At 38.1% G+C, this 17,282-nt stretch overlaps 1 protein-coding gene across 1 annotated transcript in view; it reads right to left on the bottom strand.

Moving 5' to 3' along the window:
- KHDRBS2 (KH RNA binding domain containing, signal transduction associated 2) overlaps nt 1-17,282 on the bottom strand; it is a gene marked incomplete at both ends in the record, with an annotated part of 379,366 nt that overhangs the window by 12,258 nt on the left and 349,826 nt on the right. Inside the window, one exon of the mRNA XM_084261753.1 lies at nt 7,628-7,686. Within this exon, the coding sequence (XP_084117879.1) occupies nt 7,628-7,686 (59 nt within the window). The remainder of the gene's footprint in view (nt 1-7,627; nt 7,687-17,282) is intronic.

Raw genomic sequence — 17,282 nt, 5'->3', positions numbered from 1 at the left:
AAACTATGTACAGAAGTTTTGCATGATTTACTTATTCTTATTCGGTCATATAAAATGATTTATAATTCAAGAGTAATAGAGGAAGCACAACAAGTTGCTATAAATTAAAAGCACTCTTTTCTTGTGGTAGATGTGGAATTTTTTTCTCTCAGTGTCGTAGCATAATAACTGAAGTACAAATGTTTTAGGATATACAGTGGGTTAGAAGAATGTGACAGGTTTAAATATGAAACTTTCTAAAGAATTATAACCTAATTAAAACACTGATTTGACAAAACAGCAATAACTTTAGTTTCATCCCCACAGTAGCTGTCATAGCTGAATTCAAAATGTGCTCCTTTTCCTGCAGACTTTCAATATCGTGCTCTTATGAAAATCATAAATCTCTTCTGCGGGAATGAATACTATTTAGGAGACAGTTAAGGTGATTCCTTCAGTACAAGAATTGATAAAAATTTGCAGAAAATCAAGGAAATGCTTTTGACAGTTCATTCTGTCCCACAGAGTAAGAACCGGATCTCCAATACTCTGCTAAGTATAGGAATGATTGAAATAGAAGATTAAAGGACAATTTATTTGGCATATCTTTTGTCCATTTGCAGCAGAAGCCTTCAGTGACTCCTCTTTCTGGTGGAAGAAAAATAGACAGCTGTAGAGGAAGACTCAGGGGCACTTCTTCGTTCCTAGGATTCGATGTACACCTGCCTTGTGCTCAGGGAGAGACGAGATGCCTCTACTCCCCCAAAATAAAGGTAGTCAGGTAGGTCCATGGCACACTCCAGCATGTTCTTGGATAGAACCATGGCACATGTGGTAAGGACACTAGACTGGACTGCTGGGGAAGCATCTGGACTCAGGAGCTATATCAATATTAGTATATTATGCATACATCTGAAAATGATTTGCGGAGCGAAAAGAGCTGATGCTGAGGACCTGACATTCACACTATATGGCTTCAGACAGACCCTAGTTTGAGCTTCTGAAACAGCTGGAGTGCACCTTCTGGTTAGTTTCAAGCTAAAAATCATATACTTTGAGTCTGCTCAGTGATGTGAAAGGAAGAAGTGATAAATGATGACAACTGGGAAATCTGCTTCAAAAGGGTACCCTGGGTCCCATGCCAGTGTAGGGGCACTCTGCATGCACTACCCTGCCTGCCAGGCACTAACCTGCTCTGTTGAGGCACAGTGGAAAAACGGCACCACACTGGAGCAATCTGTGTCCTGTTGCCTCTGAGATGCCTTATCAATGCTAAGATGCTCCAAGACCTAGAAACTAAAGCAGCTTTTCTTTGCTATGTTGCCATTGATATTTCCTATCAGACACCGAATGTATATGCTCAGATGATATAAATGAACAATCAGTGCACATTAATAAGGCTTTATTAATTGGTGTTAGTAAAGGTCTTGCCCATAATCACAAGCTATGTGAAATTAAACACTATAATGAGGAGAATCAGACCTCTATCACTAACATCTGAATTACAGCCATTAACTTATTTGAGCACTTGATTTCATTGATTTGAAGACTTAAATGGGGCTAGGCTAGAAAAAAATAGACTAAGAAGCCCTAAGCACCATGAGCATAATGACCTACAATACCCAAGTTACTAAAAGTGAGGAAGAAACTTGGACTTGACAGCTGAACAAACCTCTTCTCTTCAGAGCAATCGCTAATGAGTGCTTTTTCCAAATTTACATATATTTTTCTGTATACATTGCAGCATGGCTTCATCTGGCTTTGTCACTGCCGTAGATTAATACAGGGTTTATTTCACTCTAGGTTGGTAGTTACTCGAGTTTTTCTGTGCATTGAGCATGCTCATGTCTTTTTATGAAGTATGAGAATTAAATTAAACAATAAAGTAGAAAATAAAAAAGTAGTGGGACTCTGCTGTACATTTTAGTTGTTGGCCCTATAAAGCCCTGTGAAGAATTTGATTATGAAGTGCTGTTTACGTAGAGCATTACTTAGTAAACTAATTGTCATTATAACGGCAAAGCTCTCATATTGAGCGATTGGCAGGGAATTATTTGTGAAATAGTCAGTTAAATCATCGTGGCAGCATTTTACAACTTAAATGTTGTCTTACATTAAAAGGAATTATACCCAACAGTTACACTCTCCATTTTTAATTAAAGATGGAATTATCCTAAACCCAAATACGTGGTTGTTTACAAGTGATCACTTATTCTAAAGTGGAGTACAATATGCACTACAAAATGTGATGATTAGACCAAATGTGCATGTTTGAAAATTTCTGGTGAAGACAGAGCACACTGAAATGATGTCTCCTTGCCACAATGGCAGCACACAGAGTAAACAACCCTGACAGCTTTTTCTGAATAGCAACAAGAATGTGAGTGGAGTTCACCTACGTCTTTCTTCTTCCTATAGGAGCAAGGTACAGATTCATTTTCCTAGCTCTTGCATAAGGCCTTTTGCCATGTAGTGTTATTCTAATTTAATTGCGGTGATTTAGGTGGTTATATACTTTAACCCTCTTCTTTCACCCTCTCCCTAAGGTTTCTGCTCTTTGGAAGTAGCCACAGAAGTCCATGTGTACCAGCCTCTCAGATACTGCAGTTCATGACCTGGCATAAAAACGTAAATTGCCATCACTTTCAGGTAATACCCAAGGCAGTAAATGTGTCAGGCTGTGAACTATAGCATCTGACAACAGGCATGGTCCTCCTTTCCTCACTATGGCAGTTTCAATCTTAGGAAGCAGAGGCAAGAGCCTCTTCAAACTTCTGCAGCAAGAACTGGCAAAGCTCACTGGCAAGAGTCCCCAGCTTTTGGAAGAACTAAGATAGATACAGTAGATGATAAATAAAACTGTAAGTGCTCTGATCAGTTGGATGTGGAAATAAAATTCAGATGCAGAAACTGTGAGGCATCTCAGAGTCAATTAATGTGGGTTGCAAGGCATTGGAGGTGCCTTGCTAGCAATTCATACTATCTGTTGTCTTTCTAGAGTGGCCTACTGCAGCACGACATGTGTGCCAAGAATGCTGGTTCTACTAAAAAACAGGGGAAAGGAGCAAGAAATGAGAATGTGAACAATTTACAAATGTTTTTTCCTTTACAGTGGTCCTGTCCAGAGAAGGTGCCTTTTAGGACTTGGTCATGGCATTACATGTGAACTGGAAAGGTTATTAGTTACCAAACTTTTAGTTATACATTTTATCCTACCCAATTTATCGTTAAATTCCTGTTTTCACTCAATACCTTCTCAAATGACAACGGTGCCAGAAGGGAAAATGCAAAATTTGAGAGCAATGAATGCAAAACTCTTTGTTCATAAACTAATGCAATTTCATGCCTTCTATTTTAAAAAATAAGCATCACCATCAAGTTAAAATGATGCTGGCATCTTAGTTTAGATTCCTAGATTTAAATTCATGTCTGCCAATATTGAGACCTTCAGTGATGTATCATAAATGCTGATTGAGTGTGATCAGAGGTGAGGACGCTTTACATTTTTGAAAATTTTACAGTGCTTTACGTGACCTGGCCTTTTAAAGTGCCTGCTAAAGATATTTTTTTTTTGTCACTCACACAAGTCCTATAAGGACTACATCCACAAGTGGATGTTCAGGCATATGCCCCAAATCTGTTCCTCAGTCCAAACCAGTGATTTTCAAAATTCTCTAGCAGTAGCTGCATAATCCAGATTATATTGCAAATTTGTAGGAATCTCATAATTCCTTAGTAGAACATTTCCAGGTGTCCAGAGGCCGCTGCAGGGAATGCTTTGAAGTGCCTCTACTTTGATCCTTCAGACAGACTGGGTGGCCAGCATATGAAATTGCAATATAATTTAAGTGTCTAATTGCATAAGGGGGTCCTGTGCCATGAGCTGTCATTCCCAGAACATCCTGAAGTCATGGGAAATAGTAGGATTTTACCTATATCACTCACACCTGACTCTGGTAGTGTATTGGGAGGTTCCTTGGCCAGAGTTACAAGGCATTGAATCTCAGGAACCTTCACGTCAGGAATGGAACAAGGAGTCAAGGCAGTTAAGTGAAGTTGTAGATTATACAGAGGTGAATAGTGCGTAGGAATTTGTCTTGCACAGTCCCAGAGAAGTGACTTAGGCCCTTTCTTGCTTAGTAGTTCCAGCTAATCAAAAGAGATGGAATTGCTGGAAATGACAGCGTGTTCAGGTGGGCTCTGCTCTGAAGCACCGCTATGATTTTTGCAACCCTACTGTGAATGTTCCATAAATGCATGAATCTGAGGAACTTCTGAGAAACCAGTGCTTCCAATCAGCCTTCCCTAGTGGCTCTTTTAAAAAAAGCCTAGAAGAACCCATGAGACAAAAACACCTGCTACTTCTCAGGAGCCCAGATAGAAAGAAGTCATACCAGGCAGCTCACGTGGGAATACTATGGTATTGTATCATACAGAGAGATCTACATTAAAGAAAAAAGATAAGCATAAATTAGCATTGTTATTTGGGTGAATCTCCTTCACAAAAAAGAAAAGAAGAAAACTTTCTTGGGATTGAGGACTGTCCTCCCTATGTTGGAAGCAATATAATAACAATAAAGTAATGACAACCTAGTCAATTTGTGATAATTCAGCTACTGATACTGGAAGGGATAAGGGTGAAAAGACAAGTTGTGCTGGTTTCAGCTAGGACAGAGTTAATTTTCTTTCTAGCAGCTGGTGTAGTGCTGTGTTTGGGAGTTAGGATGAGAGCAGTGCTGACAACACATGGGTGTTTTTAGTTGTAGCCATGCAGTCAGGGCATCTTTAGCTTCTCGTGCTGTCCTGCCAATGAGAAGGTGGGGAGCACCCAGAGAGCTGGGAGAGGACACAGCCAGGGCAGGTGACCTAAACTGGCCAAAGAAGGTATTCCATGCCAATGATGTCATGCTCAGCATAAAGAGGGGCTGGTGGGGGGGGAACGCAGAGCTCCAGGACGTGTGGTTTGGGGACAGTGGGGTTTTGGGATGGCTCTGAGCTGTATGGCCTGAGTTGTGCGGTTCGGTGAGAAACTGCATTGTGCATCACTAGTTCTGTGTGTGTTGCTATAAAGCCCTGTCATTGTTATTTCTCTCTCTCTGCTGTCTCAGTAAACTATCCCAACCCGCAAGGTTTGCTTTTTGGTTTTCTTTTCCCTTCTCTTCCCCCACTTTCCCCCCTTTCCCCTGCTTAGAGAGAGCAGCTGCATGGTGCTCAGCTCCTGGCAGAGGCAGAACCACGACACAAGTCGTACAAAACATTTAAGTTTTACTTTTTTATCTAAGAAGACACAAGTTCTGTGTTCACACACACCACTTATGTGTGTGGTCTTATTCAGAAATTGGTAAAATTTTCAATTACAGAAGTAATTACGGACAGGATAGTAAAGGAGGAATAGAGTCTTCTTGGGGAAGGTAAAACAAGGCATGAAAGTGAACTGAGGTGAAAGAAAGCCTGCGTTAATTTCTGCAGGACAGTGAAATATGAAGACACAGCTAATTTTATATAGTGGGATGGATTTAGAATACTCATAAAGAATTGCAAAACATCCTGGAAAAGAAGTAGAGAACTGGCAACAGTTCTCTGGGAGCAGAGAATTGGGGTAAAAGTTACATGAGGATGAGAAGAGGTGGCACAAAACTGCTTATGAGCTGTGTGGGAGGCACTGAAAAAATCAGATGCAGAGACAGGTTATCAATATATGTTCCAAGAATTCATAAAATAAGACAGTTATGGATATATTGTATAGCTCTGTATGCTCAGATTATCTCTTCAGGTAAATGGTGGTGATTTTGGGATGAAGGAAGTTCACACACAGGTTTCCAGAGCACAGAACTAACAAGTCTACTAATCTGCTAAAGTAAGTGAACCAACAGGAGCACAAACACATAAAAATATGTCTGATTTCAGAAAGCAGAAAAATAGTGATTTTAAAGTTTACACAAGGTTACTGGTAAAACTATTCCAGAACTTTGTATTCAAGTGCTAGCTCAGAACATAGTTTAAGCAAAAAGCAAGTCCACAGTTAGCAACCTTGTATTTTAAGAGGAGTCTAGCTAAGCAAACCCAGGTGCTGAATGGAAAAAAACAATGTAGCTTCATGCAGAGCATAAATTTAGTCATGATCCCACTCTTCGAACACTTTGTAAGCCTTAGCTAATTAGTTCATTCAAAACCCCTGCTGGGAAAACAAGTAATATTATTCTAGTTTTACAAATGAGGGATTGGAGGAAGAGTGATGCTACTTTAAATGTCTTGCTCAAACACACGGAGATCCAGTGCGGGGGTGTCTAGTTAAAAGTTAAGCTGAGCTCAGACTATGCTTTTTTGCATTACCCAAAACCTTTGGAATGCATTTGGGAGGAGAGGTGGACAGGGAATCTGTAGAGGGGAGGAAAGGTCTTTCACTGCAGGTGTTAAAAAAGCACATACAGAAAAATGAAGCAAAACAGAGGGTAACCGAACCACACACATTCATATGGATAAGCTGTTATTATTATTACTTGTTTAGCACTGAAAATGTGCTTGACTGCACATTGTGTTATCCAAATGTATTGTGAGAACTGATTATACAAAAAATTAAGTTATTTCTGATTATGCAACGCATTGGTTTTGACAATGTCTCAGTAATGTCTCGTGATTTCTGTACAAATACAAAAGGAACTGTGCAAATTTGCATTACAGTGACATTTGCTTCACAGCTGCTTGAATAAAATTATTTCTTTCAAGCAGAAATCCTTATATAACCCCTTACAGTGCCTTCTATTTTCAGTGTCAGTTCCAGCAGTTTTCCTTTTCACAATGCTTTGAAACTTATAATACTTTACTAGTTACAGTAAATCAAGCATGACATCTCTGCTGAATATACTAGGGTCAGTCTTTAAGCTGACAATAGTCAGCTTTGCTCTATTATTTCAGTGAAAATGTCAGAGTAGGATTCCCATTGCCATTTGATGGCAAAATGTACTGAAAAATACTGATAGGAAAAGATGGACTAGATTCTTATTAATTATCGAAACACACCAGTAATATCAAACAACAGACCCAGAAAATGGGCTGTATGCTTTGGAGGGATACTTTCTTTTCCTCTTATGCCCTCTGTTCCTGTGAAACGGCACTATTCCAGCTCAGACACAGACTCACTGGGGAGGTGGAAAGAGTGCAGCACTCACTCTACTCGTACTGCCTTGTGTGGCACAAGGTACTCCTTTCCCTCTTTAAGCAGGGGGGTTCCTGTTGTCGTACAGCACCCTTTCCTTCCACTTCCAATAATTCTCTATTTCAAAGTCTCACCAAACTTCCTGGTTGAAGCGATGCATATGACAGTAGCAGACCAGTGGTATTGTTGACACATCAAGCAGACTGACAATAGTGTGAAATATATTCAGGCACTAATCAGAAACTTCAATGTTCCTGTTAAAGCTGACCTGTGACTGTGATTAATTGGCTTTGTAATTTTGATCACAATTGATCTGTACAATTTTCTGGTCCTACTTCAGTAAGTCAAACCTCAGCCTAAAGTTACACATTTTATTTTGACTTTGTAAAAGCAGAGAAAGAAAGAAAAGCATCTGGAAGTAATTTGTGAGTTGTCAGTGACAGATTTTTTCTTTTGATTTCACACTTTTGCTCAAGAGAGAATAGACCTTACCGTAGCTGTCATAAGCCTCTTCGCTTGTTCCGTGACCGTAGTCATAATATTCAGGCACACTGTAATAGATTCAGATAGCCATGTCACTATTATTGTAGGTAACCAACTCAAAGAAAAACGGAGAACAAATGAAATGTATTTTAACACTTCTACATGATAGCATAGTCCGTCTAGTTTCGGGGGTAGTGAGAATTTAAAAATATGAAGGAAGATGTATCAGTGACAATAACAGCTGTTATACAGCATAGCACATTTCTTATCTACTGAGCATAAAACAAAATTGGTCCTAAATAGGTAAACCCAGGAGATGTGACAAACACTGACAGAAATTCTATTTGCAAACCTAAGGCCTGGAAAAAGACCATCCACTTTATTATTCATGATCGTTAAACTGCCAAAAGAGGTGTTAATCTCATTTACCTGTAATTCCAAGCATTTACACGACATCAAACTCAGCATAGTTTGTTTTCCACAAAGCTGATGGTATTGTATTGTATTGCATTGTATTGTATGGTATTGTATGGTATTGTGTAGAACCTGTGAACTGCTTATCTTTACTAAAAACATGGGGGAGTGGGAGGGCTCAGCTTTGCACCAGAAGAAGAAAGTATGTTTCCATCACTTGTAGAGACATACCTGGTTCTCCACAGCCTTCTTCCTTATGTGGTTATTGGACATCCATGGAAAATTTTATATAGTACCAATAAAATGCACATTGAAAGTAGCAAGGTTTAAGGAGGGGAAAATCGGGCTTAGAGTAACCATTTTTCCCCTGCTTTTAATAATTAACAAAAATTATGTATGGCCATATTCACATGTTATCAAGACTTCAGATCATAGTTACACTCTGATAATCAGCGATCCCCAGATACTACCTGGAGGGGACACCCAGAAAACCTGACATATAAAACATAGTGAAATGTAAATGGAATTATTCACACTTTCACTTGACTGCTGTTATTATTATCTACAGCTTGCATGGTACCAGTCAGGACCAGACTAGTACTGTTATCAGGCAGATGTAGTAAGAACCAGTCTCTGCCCAGAAAAACTTAGAAACTCCATGAATTTTACTATACTGTAGTTCTTCCACTTGCAGTGAACCAAACAAAAATGTAATTAGTCTTCCCCGTTGTTAATTTTTTGTTGTTGTTACTTTTGCTTCTTTTCCTTGGACACTGCATGATGAACTTGCAAAATGAAAGGAACCAGGCAATCAGCTCAACACTACATTATTTGTAACATTTTTTTCTCAGGCAATTCTCATATATTGGATTGTAATTTTAAAAATATTAGTTTACCCTTGAAAGAGAAGCTTAGCTGAAACTGGAGTGTAAGTAAAAATATTTCACAAATGCAACAGAGGTAAACAAGCAATCTGTAACAATTATTTTCTTAAACTAATTTTGGCTTCTTTGTTCACAAACTGCCTGTAATCAGATCTTTAATTTCTCAAACTCAATAGCTATTCATAACTATTCTTGGAATAATTTCTGAGAATAATTCATGTGCTGTATCTCACTTGAGAGCACTGATTGTGTGTATCTGATAACTGACAGTCAAACTGTTTTGATTTGGGACACATCATCCCCTGACTGGCTAGACACAGCACTCATAGACAGCTTCCAGCTACAAATATCTGTAGGGGTTTTTAAACCGAAAATGCAACTATAATTGTTGTGCATTAATTTAGAAATTTAGCCAGAAGTCATTCATGAGTGGATAGTACACTGATGTCAGTATCTCAGACAGATAGAATTCATTTGCTAAGGCAGCAGCAAAAAGTGGACATAAGAGTGACATGAATGAAAATGAAGCTAATACTTCAAAATATTTTTTCCACTGCCATCCAAGCCCCATTATCACTGTAGAGAATTACCTCCCAGGATAATAGGAGCCATCCAATTGCTTGAAAATTAATTATCTAATAATATATATGGTCTCCTATTGAAGTGGTGCAAGAAACAAACAGGAAGAATACATCTTTTATTTACTGAACGTACTAAGCATTCTGTACTATTTTGTAATCTTTCTGGTAGCCAGATAAAATTACAGGATTACATAAAGTGAACTACAACACTGGCAGTGCCAGGGTTAAACCAAGTATCCAGTCTTACCGACAAAATGACTTAAAATGTTCAGAACAGAGAGTTGACATATGATCCAGATGTGGCAGACAGTGGTATGAAAAATCTTGTGTAATAAAATTTCAGTAGGGGTATTTTGGTGTATTGCCTGTTGGACAAATGGGTAGAGTTACAGGAGAAGAAACCCCACAACTCTCATCTTCTGTCAGCTGATAAGATGCTAATATTTCTTCCTGATACATTTTACAAAACAAAGAGGCTGCATCCAAAGGTCAGCTTCAGAAGGAGGACATTTGGGACCCAGTCCAAAGGCCGTAATTTATCAACAGCAGTCCTGCTTAAGGTGGTCACTGAGTAGTGCCTTGAGCTAATACCATCAATACAGCATCCAGCAAAATGCAAGACTTGCAAGAGCAGGTAAAAAATCACTGCTACGTTATTGCAGTTGTATGTTTTTATTAGAGGAAAAAACACACAATCATACAGACAATAAGGATACGCGATAAAAATCCTGCTCAGGGAACATTCCAAACTGAAATAACTTATAAACAGAATACAAAGTTAATACACAAACCATTAAAATAAGAAATAAGCTGCATTGCAACTGTAGAAAATGATTTGTTATATACTTCCTATTTGATGTCTATGAGCACAATATGTAACACATTTCTGAAAACACGTAATTCATAGCACAGTGCATGACTGTGATCTAAGTTCTCCAACTTTATTCCCCTGATTAATACACATTTCTCATAGATTTGAGCCAAAATGATATTTCAAATTCCTTGTTAACTCAAATTAGAAAGTGTTTTGAAAACTACCTAAGAATTATTTTTTAGTTTGAAATATTTGATTTAAACTCTAATTTTGCAAGCCACACTGCTTATCAATTAGTCTGCTCTATTTTAAACCTTTCTGAATACTCACTATAATCTATTACATGCATTTATTTGTAAAAAACTTCCTTTGTTTTTTTAGCAAAGTGAACAATGAATGATGCCTATAAAAAATGGGTGATAGAATATGGCTTTACATATGTAAGTTTTTTTGGCTTTTTGTTTGTTGGCTTGTTTGTTTTTTTTTTTAAATTATTGAACTACAGAGAGATGTAGTTCGCTTGCATTATGCCCAACTGTGGAAAAAACAATCAGCAAATGCATTCAGTATAAATAAAACTTGTTTATATAATTCTAAAGTACTCAGAGTGTTCCTGGAAAATACGGTGATCATGAGCTCCAGAAACCTCAGGCTCTCTTGGCAATGCTAATTGGAAACAAGACACCATTATCTGTCATTAGCATTCATTACTTTCAAGCAACATGAAGTGTAATTTACTCAAGTATATGCACCCACCTGAAAGCAGGATGCAATACATTTTTTGAAGCAGGTAAGATTAACTCATTAACAACTCCTCAGCTTTTACTCCTAAATTCTCAAAGCACTGCATTATACCTTAACACCAGACTACTGAAACATTGAGGTCTTCATGTGCCATGACTTAAGACTTTGGTAACCTTCTACATGTACCACTTGTGGAAGAACTGATATACATGGGACTGTGAATCATGATTATGAGTAGTTTGCTTATTCTTATATCTCAAATGGCTTGCAATCTGAGAAACTCTGATGTAGTTTTTCTCTAGATGAAACTGTTGCAATAAAGACGTATGATTATGACCTTATTCCTGTTCTGTGAGCAAGAAGATTAATAATACATATACTATTAATCTTCATAATCATAACCTAATTATGCTTATTTTTAACTTAACCTTTGATTTTGGTTAGTGCTTTTAATCCTATTGTAAACATTTGGGATCAGAATTTCTATAAGCTTGTGATGTCTTCTTTTCATGCAGATAAAGTCAGATTTGGAAAAAAAAAAAGAATACAAAAAGTGTTCTTTATTTGAGAGATAAGGGTCCTCTGAGGTACCTTCCAACCTGAATTATCTGGTGCTCCTATGATATGACGAGGACTCACATACAGAGACTGTCTCTAAACCACAACCTTAGAAGTCAATGGAGGCTTTTAACTTCTCGTTAACTGGGACTTTTTCAAATTGACATTAACTAAGTAAAACCAAATTCCAGTTTGACTGTGTCAACACCCATGGGAACCCACACAGCTTGTTATCCAAAAGGCTGTGTAGAGTGGTGCTTGCAAGTAGCTTAAGCAGAGAACTGTTAACAAAAGAGTTAAGATTGAAGCCACAAAACCTTGACTCTTGGGTCAACAGGCCATCTGGGGAAAGGGTCATGTTCGCCACTCAGAGATCAATGGCATTAGATACAGGAAGTCACAAGATTCATAAATAGACCACATTAACCTTTGACTAATCCCTTCCTGCACCTGCAGGATGCTGCTGGCAAGAGACCAAGGATTAGGAACATTACCATCTGGTTCCCTAGCTGCTCTTACAGCTTCTGTAATACACAGCAGCAGAACATTGCAAGAACTGAAGAACTTGACTACTTTTTCCCTCATGTTTTGTTTTTTTTTTTTCCCATGTTGTTCTTTCTTTCTTGTTGTTCTTTGCTTTTATTTGCTCAGGCATGAATCTGACTTCTTACTGTCTAACTATGGAGCACAAAATGTGTTTGCCAACATAAAACGGGCCAAATAAAGCCAAAGCTGAAAGGCAGGAGAAAGAGTTCACATGTGGTTCCATGTGAAGTGTATTCTGTAGTATACCCTGAAAGATCCTAAGAAACTGAAAGCCTTTCATTAAAAGCTTTGTTGAATAAACTTTTTTTTTCCCTGTTAAGTCCCCCCCATCGGCCATTAATGTTTGTACTATTTAACTTGGGCAGTATGTTCTGGATTCTTATAGGAATCTCCTACTAGGAAATGCTTAGAAAGAAGCTGATCGATTCAGCTGATGCCAGTGAAGATCCATAACTCAGAGTCATATTCAAACAGGTGAAAAACTGCCACACTACCCTTTGAAGAAGTAAAACTAACTCTTGAGGGACTTCCCTCTGTCTTGTGCTTCTTGACAATGTCAAAATGTACCAATATTGTGCTTTAGGACTGGCACTCTTTGAAGAGGGATTCACAGTCTTTGTCAGCATCTATATACTTCAGACAGATACAGATAAATGAATCTCTAGCACTCCATCTAGATATATCCCAGTCTTGGTTAACTTTGGACAGCAAATTCTCAAGCCAAGCTAACACCCAGGACAATTCACAAGGATCCCTAGGGGTGGGATTCGATATTTTAGACAACTCTCATTCTTTTTCACTTCCTCAAATAGATTCTTTGAGGTCTTGGTCTCCTATCTCCCATTATCTTCCTCTTTCACAATATCATTTCTGTTGAGTAATCTTCAGAGTTTACAACCTTCAACATCAATAATTGATACAATCAAATACTCGGCTTCTATGCTGACAGGATCCAGTCTATCGCTACTGCAGTCACTTCATCGAAGACTGCATTTGTAATCCTTCTTCCTCCTACACGAGGGAAGGAGCCAGCAGGACTTAAACACATAACTGGCCAGGAAAGAAAAGCCATTTACACCAAGCAGTATACTTCTGCTTGGAAGACAGGTGAGCAAGATTTACATTCACGTGAACTTCAATATATGCAGGTTTTATAAATAATATTTCATAATATTTCACAGTGGAAATGTGTGAATAAAGAAATAATCTTCTCAGGAACCTGAAACTTAGTGGAACATCTTACTTAAAAGAGAATTGTATCTATAGGAAAGATAAGAAGACCTTAACAATGGCAAGACAAGAGGCAATGGATTAAAGCTAAAGGAGGGAAGGTTTAGATTAGATACTAGGGGGAAGTTCTTTACAGAGAGAGTAGTCAGCGGCTGGAATGGGCTACCCAGAGACATGGTGGATGCCCCGTCCCTGGAGGTGTTCAAGGCCAGATTGGATGGGGCCCTGGGCAACCTTGTGTAGATCATACCTGGAGGTTGGTGGCCCTGCCTGTGGCAGGGGAGTTGGAACTGTATGAACTTTGGGGTTCCTTCCATATTATTCTATGATTATACGATTCTATGATTCAGCCTTAAAGCACAAATACAGTCCTTTATTGAATAGATCTTTAGACCTAATGGAACATTTTAGTGGATAAAGTGTTCCTTTTTCTGAAAGCTCAAGTTTGATTGTATATTAGCAGAGAAGAATGTCTCCATTACAATACTCCCTGGATTTATTTAGTAGTTTACAACAGGCTCAAAATTAAACTAGATCTCATCTGCCTCCAAGATTTTCCAAGGTTTGATTTAAAAATATAATAAAAGAAATAAATAATGAAGCCAAAAGAGCTATTGGATAGCCATCATAACTGCAAGACAACTTTGGGTTTTGAACTTCTTGCAAAAGCTGAAGTAGAAAAAAAATCTGCCATTTATTTGCTGAAAGCACAGACACATGCGGATTTCTATTCCAATATTCTCCATTTCACTGTATTTTTCTCATACGGACAGAATTATCACTGGGTATTTCAGGATATAATACAAAATGTCTGCAGACACAGTACATGCAAAAGGAACTGATGCAGAATTTTAGGAATTCCATGCAGTTTTAGAGGAAGAACTTTTCTCAGCTTCAGAGCAATGAAATTTGATTCCATTTTGCTCATTGAATCAAATAAATGAGAAGTGGCATTTGAAAACAGTTTCTGATGATGAATGCCATAAGTGGATTGCTGTGAAGATACATAAAAAGTCATATTCTAGGCTTCATGGATTGATTGATTTCAACAGGTTGGGAATAAAATACAGGGAAATCTTTATTTATGAACAGGTGGATATAAGCACAAAATCAAAATGAAATATGACAAAGTATAAATACAATGCATACTGGTTAAGAAGTGAGAGAGGGCATGGTAGAGAAAATAACAATGGATATCACATTTTAAAAAGAACCAGTGTAACCACTCTACCTATTGCAGCTTGGATTATACTTGTGTCTATATATTTAATATATAGCAATATTTTGACAGTGAGAGAGAAGAGAGTGAACTTCTGACCATATTACCAAAAGATTTAAGTAAGTGATAATCTACTAAGTAGTTTAGTTATTATTCACAGTTCTGCCTAGCCACCACAGGACAACAGAGATTCATTTTACTATGGATAGTTGTCTCCACAATTAGTCTGCAGGAACATTTTACAAAGCAAGTAGTCAAAAACAGTGGGACTGCCTGATTAAATAAAGGTATCTGATCATCGCTTTAAGCCTTTATTAAACTTGTTCTAAAGTCAATGAAGATCATTGACCTCTCTGTGTTTTCCTTCTGAGTGCAATCAGAAAATATGATTCTGACAAATGTTGTTTCCTGAAGTTCCTCTACAAGACATTAGGAAAGAGAGTATGTGAATACAAATGTGAATTTCTTAATGGCAAGAGGAAGTCTTTGTCTTAAGACTAGAAATATTTGCTCCCTAGCCATGGTACTCAATTAAATATGCAAAGATCTTATTTTTGTCCTGAACATACCTGCCATCTTTTGCTTGGGGATCCCTTCACAGCATTATAGCTGGGAATTCAATTGGAGGGATGGTAGGTATTTGGACACCTCAGGGAAAACTGAACTACAACCCACCTACAAGTGGTAGGTACAAAGACACTAGAGACATTGGAAAGATACAGAAGGTTACTAGAAGTCTTCCAGGCTTCTCTCCACACCCAAATGTCTATTAGCAGGTAGTGAAACTGATAGGTGTATTTTGAATATCTTGTGGGAAATGTGTGGGCTTCCCTATTAATCTAAAGTAGGAAATCTATACATTGCTGATGACTGAATCGAGAAATACAGATCTGAAATTACATGCTGTACATACAACAGCCACTTGTTGCTGTCAATGGCTTTCTTAACTGTTCTACTTAGATTTTCAGAAAATTTCAAATGAACTTTTCTTTCAAAAGATATATCAAAAAAGGTTCTGCTTTGGCTGTAGTCAAAGCACAAAATAGAACATAAGAGTCATTTCTGTCATGCAGGTAGTTTTTCAGGAATTTTGACTCAAAGATCTTTGAGAAAGTATATGCTTTTCATTTGTACAACTCTAGCACAGTAACGTGATGATCAGCTACTTCAATTTCTGGACTTTATAGTGATGATAATGATTTAATGCTCTTACATCACTTACAAGGACAAAGGTGGTCTCTAATCTGGGTGGCTCCCAGACAGCTATCAGTGGAGATGACTATAGATGGGGGAGTAGAGCTGAAGATGGCTCCAGTGGCCGTTGGGTTTCTCAGCACATTCATCAGCAACTAATCCACTTCCACAAAGTTATTCTGTTGCTCTTGGCTGAGGAGTTTGGCAACACTTTGCATGTGGTACAGTCTGATTCCTTATCAACTTCTGAGTAACCAAAGAGGCAGATCTTTATATCCAGTGGTAGCGGTTCAACAGACTCAGATGTTCCTGCTAAGAAAATCAAAAACATGTATTATACTTCGAAAGCTAATAGGATTCTCCCACACCTTCTGTGTTACAGATAAGTTGCAACTTTGCTATTGTGGAGCTGTAAAAATCATATTTATTTCTTTAAATCAATATCTGGGTGGAAATGGAAAGGAAGAATGGTTGCCACCACATATTCCAAAATTATTTGAGGGTTGCAAGCCATTAAGAATATCAGTAGTGTATAAACTTAACAACTACTGAGTATTTCCTTGTGTGTCTGGGCAGGCAGAGGTACATAGCACTGAAAGCCATCTTCACATTGCTTAGAAGGGAGAGGAAAAAAGAGGGAAAGAAGGTATCAACAAGAAATTTAATGTGCAGTGTAACACGGCCTATGGGAATTATGTCAGATGTGATGTCTCCCCCAGCCCACTGAGATGGCTGTCTTCTTGCTCCTTTTGGCATTGTACAAAACTTTCATTCTAATTGCCTTAAAAACTGTATTTTGATATCAGTATGAACAAATTTCTAGAATGAGCAGGGTCTCTAAATGCCCATGCTAAACCTGTAGTCTTTTATGTAATTTTACAAATAATGATTATAGATATATTTGGGAAGGGCAGCCAGTTGTTCATTTAAATCTTTGTCCTAAGGTTCCACATGGTGCTCTGGGCAGTCATTACGGGACAGGAAGATGAGAAAGAAAAAAAGGTAGCTTTAGAAATACAGCTTATGTTAGTTAAAAGGAGACGTACATCATGCAATACAAACTGTAGTAATAACTGTAGTTGGCATAACCCATCATTCTCTCCTTCCTAAAATAAGTCTCCCAAAACTTAAGAAGGTACAGGTGACAACTTACCATAGTGACGGTCCTGCTGCTCTTTCTTGAAGTTGATTATTGTGTCCACTTCAAAGTGCTCTTGAGGTGCCGCTTAGCTCTCTTAGCTCATTCAGCCATGGAGACTTATTGTGGGCTTCACTCCAGTCTGATCTCTCATGGTCTCTTCAGCAAGTGACTTCATTCACCTATTTTCAGTCTAAAAATCAGACTGTTGTCATGAAGGACAGAGCTCTTTGTCTTCAAGGGTGGCAGCCACAGAGTTCATCAGAAAAGACCTATGCAGAATATATTGCTGGGCCTGCAACACTATCCCTGACCTTTAGTACAAATCTTCAGATAATTGTG

This window comes from Gallinula chloropus (genome assembly GCF_964237585.1).
Source record: "Gallinula chloropus genome assembly, chromosome: 3".
NCBI lineage: Eukaryota > Metazoa > Chordata > Aves > Gruiformes > Rallidae > Gallinula > Gallinula chloropus.
The sequence above is the reverse complement of the archived record's forward strand: the minus strand, read 5'-3'. Positions and strand labels throughout refer to the sequence as shown.